The 17,460-nt window shown below is 45.3% G+C and overlaps 1 protein-coding gene across 9 annotated transcripts in view; it reads left to right on the top strand.

Annotated features, from left to right (window-relative positions):
- Positions 1-15,492, top strand: part of UNC13D (unc-13 homolog D) — a 56,498-nt gene extending 41,006 nt beyond the window's left edge. For all 9 annotated transcript variants that reach the window (XM_083725642.1, XM_083725645.1, XM_083725643.1 and 6 more), the window contains 12 exons: positions 100-243; positions 1,555-1,653; positions 2,304-2,510; positions 3,340-3,408; positions 4,168-4,247; positions 5,190-5,295; positions 5,423-5,494; positions 5,946-6,029; positions 6,667-6,787; positions 8,584-8,707; positions 9,665-9,870; positions 12,783-15,492. In XM_083725642.1, the coding sequence (XP_083581768.1) occupies positions 100-243; positions 1,555-1,653; positions 2,304-2,510; positions 3,340-3,408; positions 4,168-4,247; positions 5,190-5,295; positions 5,423-5,494; positions 5,946-6,029; positions 6,667-6,787; positions 8,584-8,707; positions 9,665-9,870; positions 12,783-12,907 (1,437 nt within the window). In that variant the 3' untranslated portion in view covers positions 12,908-15,492. The remainder of the gene's footprint in view (positions 1-99; positions 244-1,554; positions 1,654-2,303; positions 2,511-3,339; positions 3,409-4,167; positions 4,248-5,189; positions 5,296-5,422; positions 5,495-5,945; positions 6,030-6,666; positions 6,788-8,583; positions 8,708-9,664; positions 9,871-12,782) is intronic.
- Positions 15,493-17,460: the final 1,968 nt, after the last annotated feature.

Genomic DNA, 17,460 nt, shown 5'->3' with positions numbered 1-17,460 from the left:
CCTTTTGTTCTAGAGATTCAGGCTCCAAATTAACTGAAGTACTCAACAAATCTGCACTTGATTATTTATGCCCGTTTCCCTTCTTTTGTTACTCTTCAGCTGACACCACTAGGAGAGCTGAATAAGCACAGCACATCCACAGTGGACTTATCAACTTGCTATGCTCAGATGGTAAAAACCTGGCAGCAACTGGACTGGCCGGATCCTGAAGAGGCCTTCATGATCATGGTGAAATTTGTTGAGGTGCGTATACAGTAGGGATGGGCTATGTTTCACTTTCATCTGTGATCCATTTATAAGTCTTTTCTCTCTTGTTTCCACATTAATCTGTGAATTTGTGCAGAAATCCTCACAAAGGTAAAGATAAAGGGACCCCTGACCATTAGGTCCAGTCATGGCCGACTCTGGGGTTGCGGTGCTCATCTCGCTTTATTGGCCGAGGGAGCCGGTGTACAGCTTCCAGGTCATGTGGCCAGCATGACTAAGTTGCTTCTGGCGAACCAGAGCAGTGCACGGAAACGCCGTTTACCTTCCCGTCGGAGCAGTACCTCTTTATCTTCTTGCACTGGCGTGCTTTCGAACTGCTAGGTTGGCAGGAGCAGGGACCGATCAATGGGAGCTCACCCCGTTGCAGGGATTTGAACCGCCGACCTTCTGATCAGCAACTCCTAGGCTCTGTGGTTTAACCCACAGCACCACCCGTGTCCCTTACAATCCTTACAAAAGTAGCATTTAAATAGCCATGTATTTTTTAAAAAAATAAAATCAAAATTTTAAAATACATTGTTTTTCAATATACTGTACATACTTCTAAATATATTTTGATACAGCTTTTTGACTGGAGAACTGTGTCATAACATTCAGGAAGTGCAAGAGCTGATGGATCTTCACATTAGCCCTGGAGGTGTAGTATAGAGCCAGATGTTCCAATTTAGTAACACTGAGATCCAGTGTGATGCACAGAAACAAATCCTACGAATGTTGGGGAAGATCCACCCCACTGTAAATGACTTTGTACATGAATCTGGCACTTGAAACTTTTAAGATGCTGGAAACAAGGATGCCAGCTGAGAACCTATAGTCCCCAAAGAGGCATACACAGATGACAATCAAGCAGGTCAAGAGCAGCTGAAACAACAAAAAGTCCAGTGTTTTGCACTTGCACCTGGTCTCACAGTTTTTACACTTGCTCTTTCATTATACTCTGAGAAGTAGTATTTCAGAAAAGAAGTAATACATTATTCCAATGGGGGGAAAAACCCACCTTAATTTGGGATAGAGGATCGGAATATTTATTTGTTAATTATTATTTCTTAAATATATTTCTTGCCCGCTTGCCACCCCTTTGATCCCTAATGACCTGAATTACCCTCCAGACCAGATGTATTTCATTCTTACGATGCTCTTATTATCTGATGAAGGAATCGCCTCTGCCTCTGCCTTCCCACATCCTTGTAGGAAGCAGTGAAATCCAAGCGGTGAACTGATTCATTGGCAGTCTTTACCTCCATAGAGCACAACATCCTCAAGCTTCTTCCTTTTTTGACTTCTTAGGACATATGTAAAATTGCTCTGATGTACTGCCGGCTGATCAAGACAAGGGCAGAAGAATTGTCATCAAAGAAACACAAAGAGGGAGAAGCGGCAAACAGGGTGAGCGATGGAGCCAGTTTCTGACAAAGGGCGTTCAAGTAGGCTTTTGGGAGGTGGAGAAATCCTGCTGAAATATACTCAGAGTCAAGTGTGGACTTCATGCTCTTTATTCAGCTCATAGTAGTGAGGAATGTCACTTCCCCCGAAATGTCTGCTTTATATACATTATTTACACAATGGGCCCCACGTGATTGGCTAATTATGGGATTCTCCTTTAGGCCAATCAGGTTGCGGATTCACTTCCACCTGGAGTTGGATTGGGTGGCTCCTGCGGACCAATCAGACTGCTGCATTTTGGATCCTATTGTTCTAGGACCAATCAGACTGCTGCATTCTGAATCTTATTGTTCTAGGACCAATCAGACTGCTGCATTTTGGATCCTATTGTTCTAGGACCAATCAGACTGCTGCATTTTGGATCCTATTGTTCTAGGACCAATCAGACTGCTGCATTTTGGATCCTATTGTTCTAGGACCAATCAGACTGCTGCATTCTGAATCTTATTGTTCTAGGACCAATCAGACTGCTGCATTTTGGATCCTATTCAGTACATAACACCTGCCAACTCTTGAGGCTACAGAATTCTGCCATTCTGCATCACAGGCAGTTGGAATGCATCAGTTTCTTGCTTTATTTCTCCCCCCGCCAGCTCTGCGTTGTGGTGAACAACATCGAGCAGCTCCGCATGATGATCCTGAAGCTGCCGTCCCAGCTGGACTGGGTGCGCCTGGAGCAGAAGACGGGAGCGGTCATTGCGCCAGAGCAGATCCAGCACACCTTGCACCACCAGCTTCAGGCTACCGTCACTTGCCTCAACAACGAGATCCGTGGCGTGGTGCAGACCCTGGCAAGCAAAGTAACCTGGCAGCCTTGGCTTTGCTCTTGATAAGCTCAATCTGGCAGGGAAAGGTCTGGGAGGGGCATGGTTGGAAATGGCAGAATGGGGCCAACACGAGACAGTCCGTGTTTTGCAGCCCGTGGTTATGGCTCCCTAAGATAAAGCTGTGTGCATTCTGCATTTCTGTACAAGAGCCATACTGAGCATGCAGGATTTTGTTGGGGCCATACAATTCAGCATCTCAAGAAACCCAAGATTTGTATGAAAACATTAACATTTTTTTAAAAAAACCTTACGAAAATTTCACACACTGCTCTGTGTGAAATTTCAGAAGCCAGGGCAGAAGAGGAGGGGGGGGGGAACCTTCATAGGAAGCTGCCTTTATATGAGTCAGGCGAAATTGCCTATCTTGTTCAAGATTGTTTACATTAACTAGCAGCAGCTATCCAGCATTTCCCACCTGAACTTTTTATTCATGCAAAGCAAATGCTTTGTCAGTGAGTTTTTCCCTTCAGTGCCCCCTCCCCGTAGTTCCTTGTCTAAAGCAGCAGAAATGTTGTAAAAACTAGCAAATAGACACACCATTGGCAGAGGTGGTTCCAAGATTGAGGTTGAAGAAGGGTGCTCAGTGGCTGCTGCTGCTGTTCTTGGTCCCCATTCTCTGCTTGCTGCTCTTCCTCATCTCTTCCTCCACTGTAGAAAAAATATGTTATATCGGAATGTAATGGCAGCCTTCCATACCTGACTAATGCAGTGATTACTAAGATAATGTATGTGAACTGCTTTGAACACTTACAAAGCATTTTTCCTCAAGTAGTAGTAAGCACATGCGTTTTTATTTTGACAGCTGCATGCTGGAATTGCCAGACACATCCAGGAGCTGTACACCTGCAGCGCTTCCAGGGACCCAGAAGATGTGAGTCTTGGAATGCCGAAACAAACCGTTTTTTTCTAGGCTACTTGCTGTTGCGCTAAATGTGCCTCTTGGCTCTTTTGCCCTATCCGTGTGTCTCATGCTGCCTTAGGTAGTCCTACATTCAAAAGAAGCCACAACCGAAACTAGTAATGTACTAGGTAATGCCCCTGGTTTTAACTCTTGGCCTTGAACTGTAATATCTATGCCTTCTGGAGCTTAGGGCTGTTTGACTTTCCAGCAAATAGTTTGGCTTTGGAGCAATATGTTAGATCTCTGTAGAGGAGGTGCAGGGAGGTGTTCAGGAGCCACAAAGGAAGGTGGCAATGGGGCGGCTTGAGTCACTTCTGAACTTACTGAGATGAATGAGAGTATGTAAGTTCATGTCAAAAAAAGCAAGCAATCATGGCGACAACCACCTTGTTCCACAGCTGTTACTATTGTCACTTTATTGTCACTACTATTATGTTACTACTACTAATAACAATATAGAATTAGCTTTGAGAACTCCTCCACAGAGCTAAGAGATGTTGATATTTTCTTTTTTTAACATCTTCCAGGACTATCTAAAGTCATTATTTTTGTATATAACAAAAATATAGCACATAAGGTAAAAGCCTTTGAAATGTTATGCTGGCCGTTTTGAGCACCACCAGAGGAAGGCATTTTTACATACCTTGTATGGAGGCCTCTGAAATGTTTGATATAGACTCCACAGTGCTCTTCCCTGTCTCTCTAATCTTTTTCTCCCTGCCGCTCTAGTGCATCACCCCTTTAATGCTATTTTTGGAATGTGAGCTCCAGTATCTAAGTGGGAACCTGGTCCAAGAGAACTTCAACAGGTGAGCCAGAAGCCTGACATTGTTAGTATCTCCCCCCGCCCCCCCATCATCATTTTGTAGTAGCAATTATAGTAGTCTGTGGCCCTATGTTCTCCAGAAGAAGAATCTTCTCCCTCCCAGAAATTCTGCAACTCTTTGGGAATAACAAAGGCTGAGGGAAGACAGGAGAGCTTAATGCTACTGGGAGATGAGTGAGGGGCATCCAACAGGTAAAAGGCCCAGGGTGCCAGAAGATTTGCCATGGTATCAGTGTGAAGAATACATGGGTGAACCACAGCAGCATGCCAGGGTCGGTAGACAAGGAGATCCACTGCTTAGTTTCTACATTAAGAACACACAATCCCAGTGTTTCCCTGCTGGGTTTTGAAGCTCTCCAAATGCAGATTTACTAGTTACAGCTATGGGGGGGGGGGCTGACCACTCTGCACATGCTCAGAAACATTCTGTTCTTTCATTATTTCGACTTCCTTGGGCCCTAGTGTTGAATCCCTAGCAAATCAGCAAGATGTTTGAGAAGGGATCAATCAGACACAGGGTCTTTAGAGACCTCCCAAATGTCTTGTTCTTCTGAACTGCTTTTGGAAACCATTATGGTTGAAAAGAGGTGCATAAATATTCTTACCTAAATAAAATGAAATATTGGAGCTCCTTTGAATGCAAGTGGGACTCTCCAATGCTATGTTAAAACTTTATTTTGCCAATTTATTTCTGGGTCTAGGACCGCCTATGATGATTCTACTGTTGTGCATTTTTTTTTAATCCCCCCCTTCACCCATAGTTCACCTCATTCCCCCACAGAATCTAGTTGAAAGTTGATAAATGAAACCTCTGGGAATAAGGGAGTTAGTAAGATGCCCCCTGGCTTTCTTTCTCATTCATCTCGTTCACTGGTATCCAGTGGCAACCTAGTTTCTATCTCTGCTTTCTCTCCCCTCCAAATAGCCTCTTGGAGCTGCTGTGGAATCACACTCTGGACATGCTGAAAGAGGCTGCAAAACAGCAACTTGGCAACTTGGCGTACTTCAAGAAATTGCAGTATGCCCTCAAGGTACTTAGACATGTGGAATGGAATGTAGGATGGAGCATCTGACTTTCTTTGCTGGGCTTTAACAATGGAGCATTCACTCTTTTTCCTTTTTCTTCTTCTCCCCACCCTCACCCCTTTCATTCCATAGAACTTGGAGCGGTGTTTTCATGGAGAGGGCTGTGGTCTGCCAGAGGACACCCTCCACAATGCAACATTTACAGTAAGATGCTACAAACCCAATTGGGCTCTCTGGAGCATTGGGAGTGGGGCGAGGGATCCCTCCACCATGAACAGGCCAATCAATCTAGGGACTCAGCTACACTCATCAATTATATCATTATGTTTGTGTGACACCAGATGGCGCTGTGGAGCAATGGGATTTTCCATTAAGAGCTTTTATAATGTGCTTTTCTATAGCACTTAAAAAAAAAACCCTATATAGATCCAGCCTAGGCATGCACAAAACATCACCTAAGAATGGTGGTCTTGCTGATCACCAATGATGGGGTCTTCAGAACAAGTGGGCCTCTACTCTTTCTTGCTACTTGGATTACCTGTTTCAAATTTAATTTGTCTTGCATAATCTGTCAATTTTTGGGGGGAGGTTGTTTTGTTTTTAAACAATTGCTTAATACTAGTACAATTTCTGCTCAAACCCACTTGTTTCCTAGGCTCTGGAAGAGGAACTGGACCTCTGCTCTTCCACCAGCAGAAAACTTATCCAGAAATACTTCAGCGCCCGAATCCAGCAGCAGGTGTGTGACTTCAGTGGTCTCTGGCTCCTGTTTACAAAGAAGACTGCATCTCCTTGTTCATTCTTCCTTGTGCTGAATTATATTGTTACATCTTATTTTCTTACGTTATTTGTGGCTAAGATCACCACTGTTGATTTACAGCAGGGATGTGAAACCTGTGTTCTTATAGACAAATTAACAGAGAATTAGGTTATGTTCTGCTCATACTGTTGTTGGCAGTACACCTCTGAATACTAGTGCCTTGAAAGAGGAAGAGGGGAGGGAGTTGTGCTGAGGTCCAACTTGGGGGCTTCTCATCGACCCCTGATTGGCCCCTGGCCTAGATGGAGCAATAGCTTGATCTAGCAGGCCAACAGTTCTTATTAGATCTTATTTTGTGGCCCAACAGTTCTTATTAGATCACATATCCCATCCTACCTGATTATTGGCCATGCTGTCTGGGGCTGATGGGTCACACTCCAAAAACATCTGTAGGGGCCACGGATTCCCCCATCCCTAATTTGCCGGATGGAACTGGAAGTGATGTTTATCACTGTTTATTACTATGGTTTTGGGAGACTAGGACCATTAATTGCTGGCAAGCAAACTGGGGCATTTGAAATGCATCCTGACTTCTCTGGTTGTTCTTATTTCTTAGACAGAGGCTAGCCCTGAAAAATACGGGGCTGTGACCATCAAGGCCCTTTACCGCCACTCGGAACAAAAGCTGCGTGTCGAGGTGCTCAACGCTGTCAACCTCCTTCCCCTGGACTCCAATGGTGAGAGAGCCCTTGAGCCAAAGGAACGTGTCTCATTCTCCTTATTAGTGCAGGCGCATGAATCTGGAACGCTGTGTACGGTTCTGGCTGCCTCTTCTCAAAAAGGAGTTGGGAAAAGTTCAGAAATGGTTGATCAGAATGATGATAACAAGGGAGAATGATTCACTTCCCTTATGAAGCAAAGTTGCAACATTTGAGAGTTTTAAGTTTAGAGAAAATGTGGTCACAAAGGCACCATTGGAGGCAGCAAGGCTTCTGAATAGCAGTTGCTGAAAACCACGGGAGGGGAGAGTGCTCTTCCGCTCGTGTTCCCATGGGCAACGGTTCAGCCACTGTGACAACAGAATGCCAGACTAGAAAATCGAAAAATAAAGGTTGGTGTTTTGATGCCAACGATAGAGTATAGACGCTGCAGAAAACATTCATGTGTGAGCAGCACTGATTCCATCTGGGAGTCCCCTTCAAATCTGAAAGGCAATTGCAATTGCTGGTAGTGTGGATAAATACAGCTTTAATATCTGAAGGGAGAAGGGGCTGAGCAGTCTGTAGGAACTACAGTGCAGTTCATTCACATTTCCAGAAGAGGTGGTTGTTGTCTCACTTAAGTGCTCCTGACTCTTTGTGCAAAAGTCACAGCGGAGAACACTGAGCGTTTACACACTTGGCTCTTTTAAGAACACAGTGTGAGCTCTGCATGCTTGGGACCTGGAATGGGTAAATAAAGATTTTAGTAAAACTGAGCCAAGGAAAGAAATGGATGAACCTGCTCCAGAGAGTTGCTGCATCAGGAAGGTGCCCTTTGCTTAGTGGCAGAGACTAAGCCTTTTATGCAGAAGATCCCACGTTCAATCTCTGGTACCTCCAGACAGCTTAAAAATATTTCAAGTAGCAGGCTAGGAAAGATGCCAAGTTGGAGAGCCACCACTGCCCCATCAGACCCCACAGCATTGGGCTTGTTGTTGCTGTTTAGTCGTTTATTCGTGACCCCATGGACCAGAGCACGCCAGGCACTCCTGTCTTCCACTGCCTCCCGCAGTTTGGTCAAACTCATGCTGGTAGCTTCGAAAACACTATCCAACCATCTCATCCTCTGTCGTCCCCTTCTCCTTGTGCCCTCCATCTTTCCCAATATCAGAATCTTTTCCAGGGAGTCTTCTCTTCTCATGAGGTGGCCAAAGTATTGGAGCCTCAGCTTCATGATCTGTCCTTCTAGTGAGCACTCAGGACCGATTTCCTTAAGAATGGATAGGTTTGATCTTCTTGCAGTCCATGGGACTCTCAAGAGTCTCCTCCAGCACCATACATAGACCCAATGCACTGACTCAGTAAAAAGGCAGTTTCTCTCTTTCAACCTAGAAGGCTGAAACTTAACTCTCAGCAGCCATAGGGGGCTTGCTTGCTAGAAGGTCTTTGATGGGTCAATAACACTTGGCTTCCGTTCACAATTTATCAGAAGAAAGTACTAGCAAACATTCTATGGTGGGGGAGGGGGTGAACTAAGATAAAGACTCTTAAAATTGCAGGACACCACCGGGTGCCAAGTGAATGCAACTTATGCTTGGGGATTTGTTGGAAGAACAGATGTCCCAGAACAGACTTGCAGTTTGCTAATTATTATTATTATTATTATTATTATTATTATTATTATTAATACCCTGCCCATCTGGCTGAGTTTCCCCAGCCACTCTGGGCGGCTTCCAATCATGTGTTAAAAACAATATAGCATTAAATATTAAAAACTTCCCTAAACAGGGAATGATTACTCTCTTACTTCTTCCTATCCCCCTCACCCCCAGGCTTAAGCGACCCCTTCATCCAGTTGACCCTGGAGCCACGGCATGAGTTCCCCGAGGTTATGACACGGACAACCCAGTGCATAAAGAACAATCTCCACCCTCTCTTTGATGAAGTATTTGAATTGTATGTATTATTATTATTTATTGAATTTATATACCACCCTATGCCCAGAGATCTCAGGGCAATTCACGGAATAAAATCAAAATATAAAACCACAGAATAAAAACAACAACCCAATAGCTACCCTTCTCTCCTGCCCTGCAGACCCTTGCCATGGGTTGGTTTTTTAAAAGCCCGGAAGCACCCGCAGGTCTCAAACCTCTGGAAGCAATTGTGGGATTCAAGCAATGTGTTGGTCAATGGAACCACTGGGCTAAGATGGCTCAACACTTGCCATGGCTGACACAGCTTGATAAATAGCATGAGATGGTGAAGGCTGGTCCATTACAGCAAGTGGGGCATTGCCCCACCAAACTCAGTCTGCCCTCAGCCAGCATCCACTTGCCAATCTCCTTACTTATAACCAGTCCAGGGAGTGGAGGCCCTAGCTGTCAGCTTCCTCCTCCTGAGCCTCAGTTTTGCCCTTGTAGAACGCAGTGGGTAGGTGGGTGGGGGAACAACACTGAAATTACCGTATTTTTCCATGTATAAAACGGGTTTTTCCCTAAAAAATGATGTCAAAAATAAGGGGGCATCTTATGCACGGATACACCCCCCCCCCATTTTCTTAAATCTGAGTCCTCAAAAATAGGGGGTGTCTTATACAAGGGGGCGTCTCATAGACGGAAAAATACGATACGTCAGCTTGGCCTGTCCTTGTCTCTGTTTCCCCCTACTGTTGGCTGTTCCGCCTTCTGCCCTAACAGTCCCTCTCGACTCCAGCCACTACTGCCCACAAGTGTTACCAATTATTTCTGTCCACCCGTTCCCATTGGTTGGTATGGTTTGAAACACAGAGGAATCATTCGTCTGGTACTTTTTGCGTGCGCTTGGAGGTGGTGCTTCTTTCCCTCGGTTTGAGGTGCCTGCAAAACGGGGTCACTCAACTCAGGCCGTCCCCATGCTCATTTCCTTTTACAGTTTGGTCCCTCCAGAAAAATGCCAGCAGGATGGGACGTGCCTGCTGCTCACCGTGTTTGACTATGACACCTTAGGAGCCAATGATCTGGAGGGAGAAGCATTCTTCCCACTCTGCAAGGTGCTGGGGCTGAGTGAGGACGAGGAAGCCATCAACCCTTCCAGAGTGCCACAGACCCGATTGTCCTTGACTCATCCCGGAACTGCTGGTAAGCTCATTACTTATACATTTCCAGCTTCACTTGTCCTCCTTTTGGGCCAGCTAAACCTGTAGCCTCTTAGCAGGCGGGGTCATGGGCTTCTAGGCACGCCCCCTAGAAAATACAGGTGTGTGTGTGGGGGGGGGGAAATGTTCTTTTATTCAAGACCAAGTACTAGGCTGTATATTGAAATGCTCAGCATTTTAGTTCTGTGATTTTGGCTTGTATCCTGCGTAGCGCTAAGTTAACATTCTGTGAAGTGCTCCCTAACTCTATCCTGGGGCTTCCTTTAATGGGGAGTTTGCGGTGGGGCGAGAGGGGCGGGAGAAGTCCCATTGTGCAAGTAGAAATCCTTCCACTGATGGGGATGCTGTCTTTTGCTGTCGGGTTGGTGGTAAATTATATCCACACAAACACAGTTATGTACTACTAATCTAATGAAGCCAATTTAAAGAGTTTACAAAAATTCAAGCTGATGCAGCTGATCGAGTCTTCCAGGCTTCTCTGCCGACCAAGCAAAGGGAAAGATTTTGTAGTCCCTTGTGGGCCCCATCTGACCATACATTTAAACCCTTTAAACAGCCATGGCTTCTCCCAAAGAATCATGGGAGCTGTAGTTTGTTAAGGGTGCTTAGAGTTCTAATGGAACACCTATTTCCCCCCACAGAGCTGCAATTTCCAGAGTGGCTGGACCGTTGAACCTTCTTCTCAGAGAACTCTGGGAGTGGTGGCTTTCTGAGGAGAGTAGGGGTCTCTTAGCAACTCTCGGCACACATAACAAACTACAGTTCCCAGGATTCTTTGAGGAAGACCATGGCTGCTTGAAGTGGCATGATACTGTTTTAAATGTGTAGTGTAGGTGGCGTAATGGTGCTGGGAATTAGGAGTTCTGCTGCCTGCATTTCAATCCCTTCCCACTGTGAGTTTAGGGGGAATTGTCAATATTCCCCCAGCCATTTCAGCATTAGCAATTTAACTAAAAACTAGAAGGCTGGTTTCATAACCTGTCTTCTAAGTTTGGAACCTAGGATGTTATGGAACACAGCAGGCTTAGTATGGGAGCCAGTCCCTGGAGGTACCTATACATATGAAGGTTTTGGAACCTTGGCTTTGATCTGTTACTGGAGCCATAGAGCTAGGCGTGGCTTCTGTTCTACTGCTTCATTTCAGAGACAGAGAGAATCTTGGGATGGTTTATTTTCATAAGATGGCTCCTTGTATAATATGGGTGGAAAGTTAGGGCTCTGTGGCAAACAGGCTGATAATGGGTAATGTTTGAGGGGCAAATATCTGCAGAAAGGGCAGAAAAAGCCAAGCAGGAACAAAGTACTGACTGTATTTAGGACCAAGTGCTTTTAAGGGCTCATCTACATGTCTGCTTGTCCCGTAGCTAGAAAGCAAAGGTCCAAGTGGTTTTCCATTTGCCCTACTCTGTTCCTGGGGAAAATGTGCACTTTAGCTTTAAATTGGAGCAAACATCAGTCCAGAAAAAAGCACCTGATTGATGCTTGCTCCAATTGAGAACAAAAGATCAGGTTTCCCCAGGGGAATGCAGAGGGGAAAGCAGAAGTCTGGATAAGCCCTAAGTGTGTCCATAGCAAATGAAATGATAATTGGTTTGAGGACAGCATGGAGGCAGGCATTTTCACCAGTGGCACCAGTGTTGAGAAATTCTTTCCCTGCTGCTGTAGGAGAGGCTTCCTCAGTTACAGCATTCCCCCTGCTCTTGATGACGCAGTCATTTAGGCAAGCATTCCCCTGAACTTGAACTTTCTGATGCAGTAAATCCACAACTTTAATATATTGAACTTGTGAGCATTCAGCTTTGCACCTTTGGCAAAATAAGGTTTGTTTTGTTTTTTTAAAAAAAGACTGAGGAAGAAGACTTTAGCAATGCCCACCCCCCGCCATTGCACACAATGTGTTTTGACTATACACAAGTTTGTTATCAGGTACTATCCCCAGAACAAAACCCATGTGTAAGTTGTGGTGTTTTGGTTGTTGTTGTTTTTTAAAAAAACCTGTTTGTGTTTTTTACCTGGCTTGTTTAATTGTGTATGTTTTTAATGCTTTGGAATGGTTTTTATTGTGTGTTTTAATAATATGTTAATTTAATAATTGATTTTATACTTGTATACAAGTGGCATCTAAATAAATAAATATACAATGTGAGGTATTTTCCAAAAGTGAGGCAAGGTGAAGAGATTGTTTTTAGATTGCAGGTTGCTGTCCTTTTTATCACCGTAGCTTCTACACTGCCCCCTTCCTAGGGACGCTGGACTGCTCCCACTGGACTGCTGCTGGATTTACCTGAGCATCATAGGAGCAGCGTTAGCAGTTGTCTCTTAACTAGAGATCTCCTGCTTTTACTTCCAACAGCTCAAAAGGCGATGGACAGTAACACAACCCACCACACCCAAACTCCATTCTCCTTTTAATAAGATTCCCTTTTCCTCACTGCTTGGAAAGCTGCTTCCATAGCAACCTCCATCGGGAACAGCGTTTTGACTCACTAAAGGGAGTTACAAGAGGTGCTTGGAGCTAGTACAGGAAATGGAAACAGCTGTTTTTCAATTAGCCTTGTTCTTCATGGGGCACACACATCATTCGCATAGTATCCATTAGCTGCATCCATTAGCTTGTTACCCCTTGGCGATGTCCTGCAGTTTTCCATCAGGTACCTCTGGGCTTCTCTGCTTTAGGATGTTTTGGGATATATGCAATAGGTAACTTTTTGAGGGGCCAGGATTCTTGGCTTTGGCCTAGAAGAAGCTTAAGTCTTACTTGTTGCCTAGCTTTTGTGATGTCTGTCTGCAGGAAAGTGGGTTTGTGTTAAACATCAAGAGACATTTAGTTGTAGGAGCAGTCTACTTGATTCCACATCTCACTGATTGCATGCCACCTCTCCCACTCTGCCCCAGGCGCTGAAATCTTGAAGCTGCTGGAAACCCGCAAAGGAGACAAGGAAGCCCAGGCATTTGTGAAGCTCCGCAGACAACGAGCAAAGCAATCCAGGGAGACTGAGCGACAGCAGGAGCAACAATAGGGGCTGCAACAGAAGGGACTGAGCTGAAAAGGTGCAGCAGGCAGGGCCTGTGCTGCCATGGCGACAGCAAATACACCATGTTGAGCAGGAAGCCCTTCTTCCACTCCAGCTTTTTCTGCTGGTGCATTAGATGCTAGAGGGACATGCGGCATTCTAGCCTGGCCATAGCAAACCCTGGGGCTCTTTTGTCAGTGCATGCTGAAGAGCAAGCTGTGTCTGGATGAATGTTTGACCTGTTTCCATTCAAGAGGCGACAGGAAAGGGTTGTGTCACCCACTCCCAGCCCCATTCATCCGTTCTTCATCTGCAGTAAGGACTTCCCTTATTTTATTTTAAGAAAAATAGAAAATGTGGTACTATTTGATTTTCATACTGCAAGCTAAGGGATGCTGCGAGCAAACACATGCGCACAATTGGCACGCATGCGTGCACACGAGGACTGAGAAAGAGCCTGTTTGGCCGGCAAAGCTTGTAATGTGCCCCTTGTGGATTTCCCCCAGGAAATGCTTTACTCTGTTCGCCAGATGGCATGGAAAGCAGGCAGCCTGGTACACCAGAAAGCCAAAGGGTGGGGTGGGGGTGGGAGAGCAGCTTTTGGTGAGTTAAGAAAAACAAACACCCCAGACCTGCGACCACTAATCTCTGCCACAGGAACCGGCACTTCCTTCTGATTTAAGCATCACTGACTTAAAAAGGAATTAAATGGAAGAGCCGCTGGCTGTACGCTGTGATGGATTCTATGCCCACTCATCTCCAGGGCACAATTCTGATTATCACAAAGAAGGCACAGATGTTGCTGGGGAGTGGAAACTCTTGCGTTTTAAAGCAGGGGAGGATTTGATTGAAAAGAAAATCCGCATATTCTATGAACAGTGCTGTTGTTGTTTATACCTGTAAGCTGTGCTTGGCTTTGATGGATCGATGGGAGCATAAGACTGCAGTCACCACCACCACCACGGTTAGAATTTCACCTCCATTTCGGCAGTAAGGCTTGTGAAGTGTTACTTTGAACCCTGACCTACAGGTAAACCTAAAGACAGCCTAACGTAAGCTTTGATCATAGCACTGCAGGAAGCATTCCCTCAATTTCTGAGCATTTGCGACTTGTTTCCCCCCCCCCTCCACTCCTTTGCAGTCAGGTGTTTCCACTGCCAGTGAGGCCAGGTCTTTATAGTAAGGATGGGGAACCTGGACCCCAATTCCCATCATCCATAGCATTGGCCAAGCTGGCTGCAAGTTGGGAGTCTGACATCTGAAGGGCCACAGATTCCATCCCCACTCCTGCTCTACAACTTAAGTTTTCCTGTTTTTCCTAAAGCCTAGAGCAGATCGTTGTCAGTGTTGTGGTGGTAGATATAGCCAAGGTTTCTGTGCAACGGGAAATTTGCTCAGTAGACTGTAGTTCTCAGCTGGTTTCCTCTTCCATCAAGAGGAATTGCTTTCCGGTAAGTGAAAAGGACAACTAAAGGATTATGTGAGGCTAAGGCATGCTATTTCTGTCACATTAGCAGCTAAAGGCTAAAGGCTGTGAAAGAAACCAGGCCAGGCTCTCGTTTATTTCGGGTGGGGTGAGCTCTGAGCAAGCAAAAGCGTTTCCTATTTTTACAACTGTGTGTATGTGCATACATTCCTGAGGGTAGAGCTGAGTGGACAGGCTCTTGTGGAGGCATTTTTGAGCATCTTAAATATGTAGTGCTTTAATGCCTTTCACTTACTACACAGCCTTTGCAGAGGAGAGAAAACCCGAGAGCATCCTCTATATAGAGCACAGCAGCTGGATGTCTTATCTACTAACCCCGCCCCACCCAAAAAAAAATCAAGATTTTTTTAAGCTAAACGGTGTGTTTTCCTCCAGTGTACCTCAGGAGACTTATTGGCATACTATACACCACTTATTCTATAATGTGTTCCAGTTTAAATTGGTGAATACAGTGTAAAAAGGGGACAGTAGCATTCTGTGGCACTGGCAGCAGGGAGGGAAACGGAGTATGAGGTAATCTCATTTCCTTTTGTAAAGGCCTGTAGAAAGCAACCTCTGCAGAGGCAGCTAGGGTAGTTGCAGGAAGAAGGGATGTAGCATAAGTCCTGCATTGATTCAAAGAAAGAGCGTCCTCTTTTAAGCATCCTGGTACCAAAAATGGCCAACCAGAACTGTTTGCCTCCCCCTCCAATTCTGCAAATGGAAGTGTAACTAAGAAGTGTGGCAGTGCAACAGAATGTGGCACTTCTGTTCAGTGTTCTGGTTACTCCATTCCCTCCCCTGACTGCCCTACCCCAACCATTCACTCTTTTAAAACCATTTCAAGCCCACTGGAACATGCTCAATCTTCATTGGCTATATTGGATCTACCCTGCATTTGGAGTGTTGCTGGTGTGGTGGTGGAGACACTTCTGCCCAATTCCAGTCTATGGGCTGCTCTAACTTTTGTCACTGGGAACATTTAAAATAATTACTCAGGGTGGAACCAGCAATTGGATAACCCAGATAATCAGGTTTCCTTTTGTGTGTGTGTGTCGCCAAATCCCTATTTCATGGAGATTGTGCAGGTTTGTGGCTGTATGAATAAAAAATTGAGAGGACAGTATACTACTTCTGAACCTGGGAGTTTTGTTTAGCCATCATACACATCATGACTACAGTGGCTGCTGCTAAACATGGCCTCCATAAATTTGACTAGGCCTGCATTAAAACCATTCAACCAAAGGGTCAGCACATTTTGTGGCTCAAGTGCCATAAATCATGTGCTGTAGGTAGGGTTGGGCAACATCAGCTTTTCAAAATTGTGCTATATCGCCAGCCAAACATCGTGGAGATATACCGAGATGCTAAAAAGCAAGCTGCATTGGCCTCTGCCCGTGAGGCACCTGGTGAAGGTGCCCCAGCTCTCAACTTGGGAACTGATGCGGTTTCACCCAGACGCTCATGGGCTGGGACAACACAGTTTCTGCAGCTCAGCTGGGGCTTGGGAAAGTTTCCCCCTCCCCAGCTGAGACAGCCCCTGCGCTCTTGCCGCTCACAGGTGAATGGGCAGAGCATCGGGGCTCCTTTAACTGCTCGGCTGAGGCAAGAGCAGCTATAAACTCCTCAGTTGAGCAGTTTAAAGATGCAGAGGGAGGAACAAGCTGTATCGGCGCCTCGCCAATACAGCTTGTTTCTCCCTCTGCATTGTATGAGGAGCAGACCGCAATGTCAGTTCCACTGAGCAGTATATCGCTGGTGAAACCACCACCGCTTCAGAGTCCCTCTGCTAAGCAGCGCCCACTGGACAAACTCTTGACTCCCTCCAGCAGATGCTGATAGCAGACGGACTCAGGAGCGGTGGCAGTTTCACCAGCGATATAGCGCTCAGTGGAACCGACATCGCGGTCTGCTCCTCATATATCGCCCGGGCCTAGCTGTAGGAAGTCCTGTTGGCTGTTGTGAATCTATTCCTTTATCAGTTTCAGTGGGTAACCTGAGCTCCAGTACAGTATGAAAGGGAGAAGGGAGGAAATGCTCACTCTAACCTTCTACCCATTGCACCCTTTGATATCCTATTTTCTCCATGTCATCTCTTTGCTTATGTTAATAACCCCAAACACTTTAGCCTTTCTTAATTGGGAAGGCATTTTCATTGCTTGATCAAATTGACTGCACTTCTCTGCCTCTTTTCTAGCTTTGTGATGTCCTTGTTGAGTTGGCATGACCAGAACATGCATGTAGAAGTCTAGAGGTGGTAGCCCCTTGGTTTTAAGAAAGACATTATTATATTGGCCATTTTCAGGCCATTTCCAAACTGGGCCCAGCATGGAATCTTCATTCCTACAAAGCTATGCCATTTTTATTGTGCCTTCCATTATGACGGCAAGTTTGAGTCCCAGGTCAGTTTAGAATTCTATCAGTATATATGTGAAGTTATTTTTTTGCCACTTTACATTTACTTTTGATTTCATATGCCATTTTGTTGGTTATGAAATATGTAGTAGAAAGGCCAGTTTGGGGCATCTCACACTTGTCAGCTCCCTGCAAAATTGTTATCTTCCACAGACTTGACCTCCAGAACACTTATGAGTAAATGAAGTAGCGGCACTCCCATCGCAGGTCTTTGGCATAGCATAGTACTTACCTCCTTCTCCTCCTGTGATAACAGTCTCTTCTTTCTATGTGCAGAGTCCTGTTCGTCAACCAAATCTTGATGCAAAAGAGGATCTGTCATTTTATCCCGAGACAACTAAGTTCAGGCAGAGGCCTTAGGGAAGTTATGTCACCAAAAGTAAATGATGCCTATAAGATCACTTCTCTACCTATTTGGTTAACCCCCAGATGCTTCTTAAAATGTTAGGGAAGCAAGACTTCAACTTGTACAAGCCATGCTTGTGCTACCTATATAAAGTGTCTTGTTCTACGTCAGGCTTGGGGAACCTGTGGCCATCAGCTTCTGCTTGACTGTAACTCCCCATTAGTCCCTGGCTGTATTGCCAACAGTCAGGGATGATGGGAGTTGTATTCCGGTGACACCTGGAGGGTCACAGAGAGGAGTGTAATTTATATAAGCTGCCCCACCCTCTATTTA

The sequence above is a fragment of the Podarcis gaigeae genome (genome assembly GCF_964106915.1).
Source record: "Podarcis gaigeae genome assembly, chromosome: 2".
NCBI lineage: Eukaryota > Metazoa > Chordata > Lepidosauria > Squamata > Lacertidae > Podarcis > Podarcis gaigeae.
This window is presented reverse-complemented; position numbering and strand designations above follow the sequence as displayed.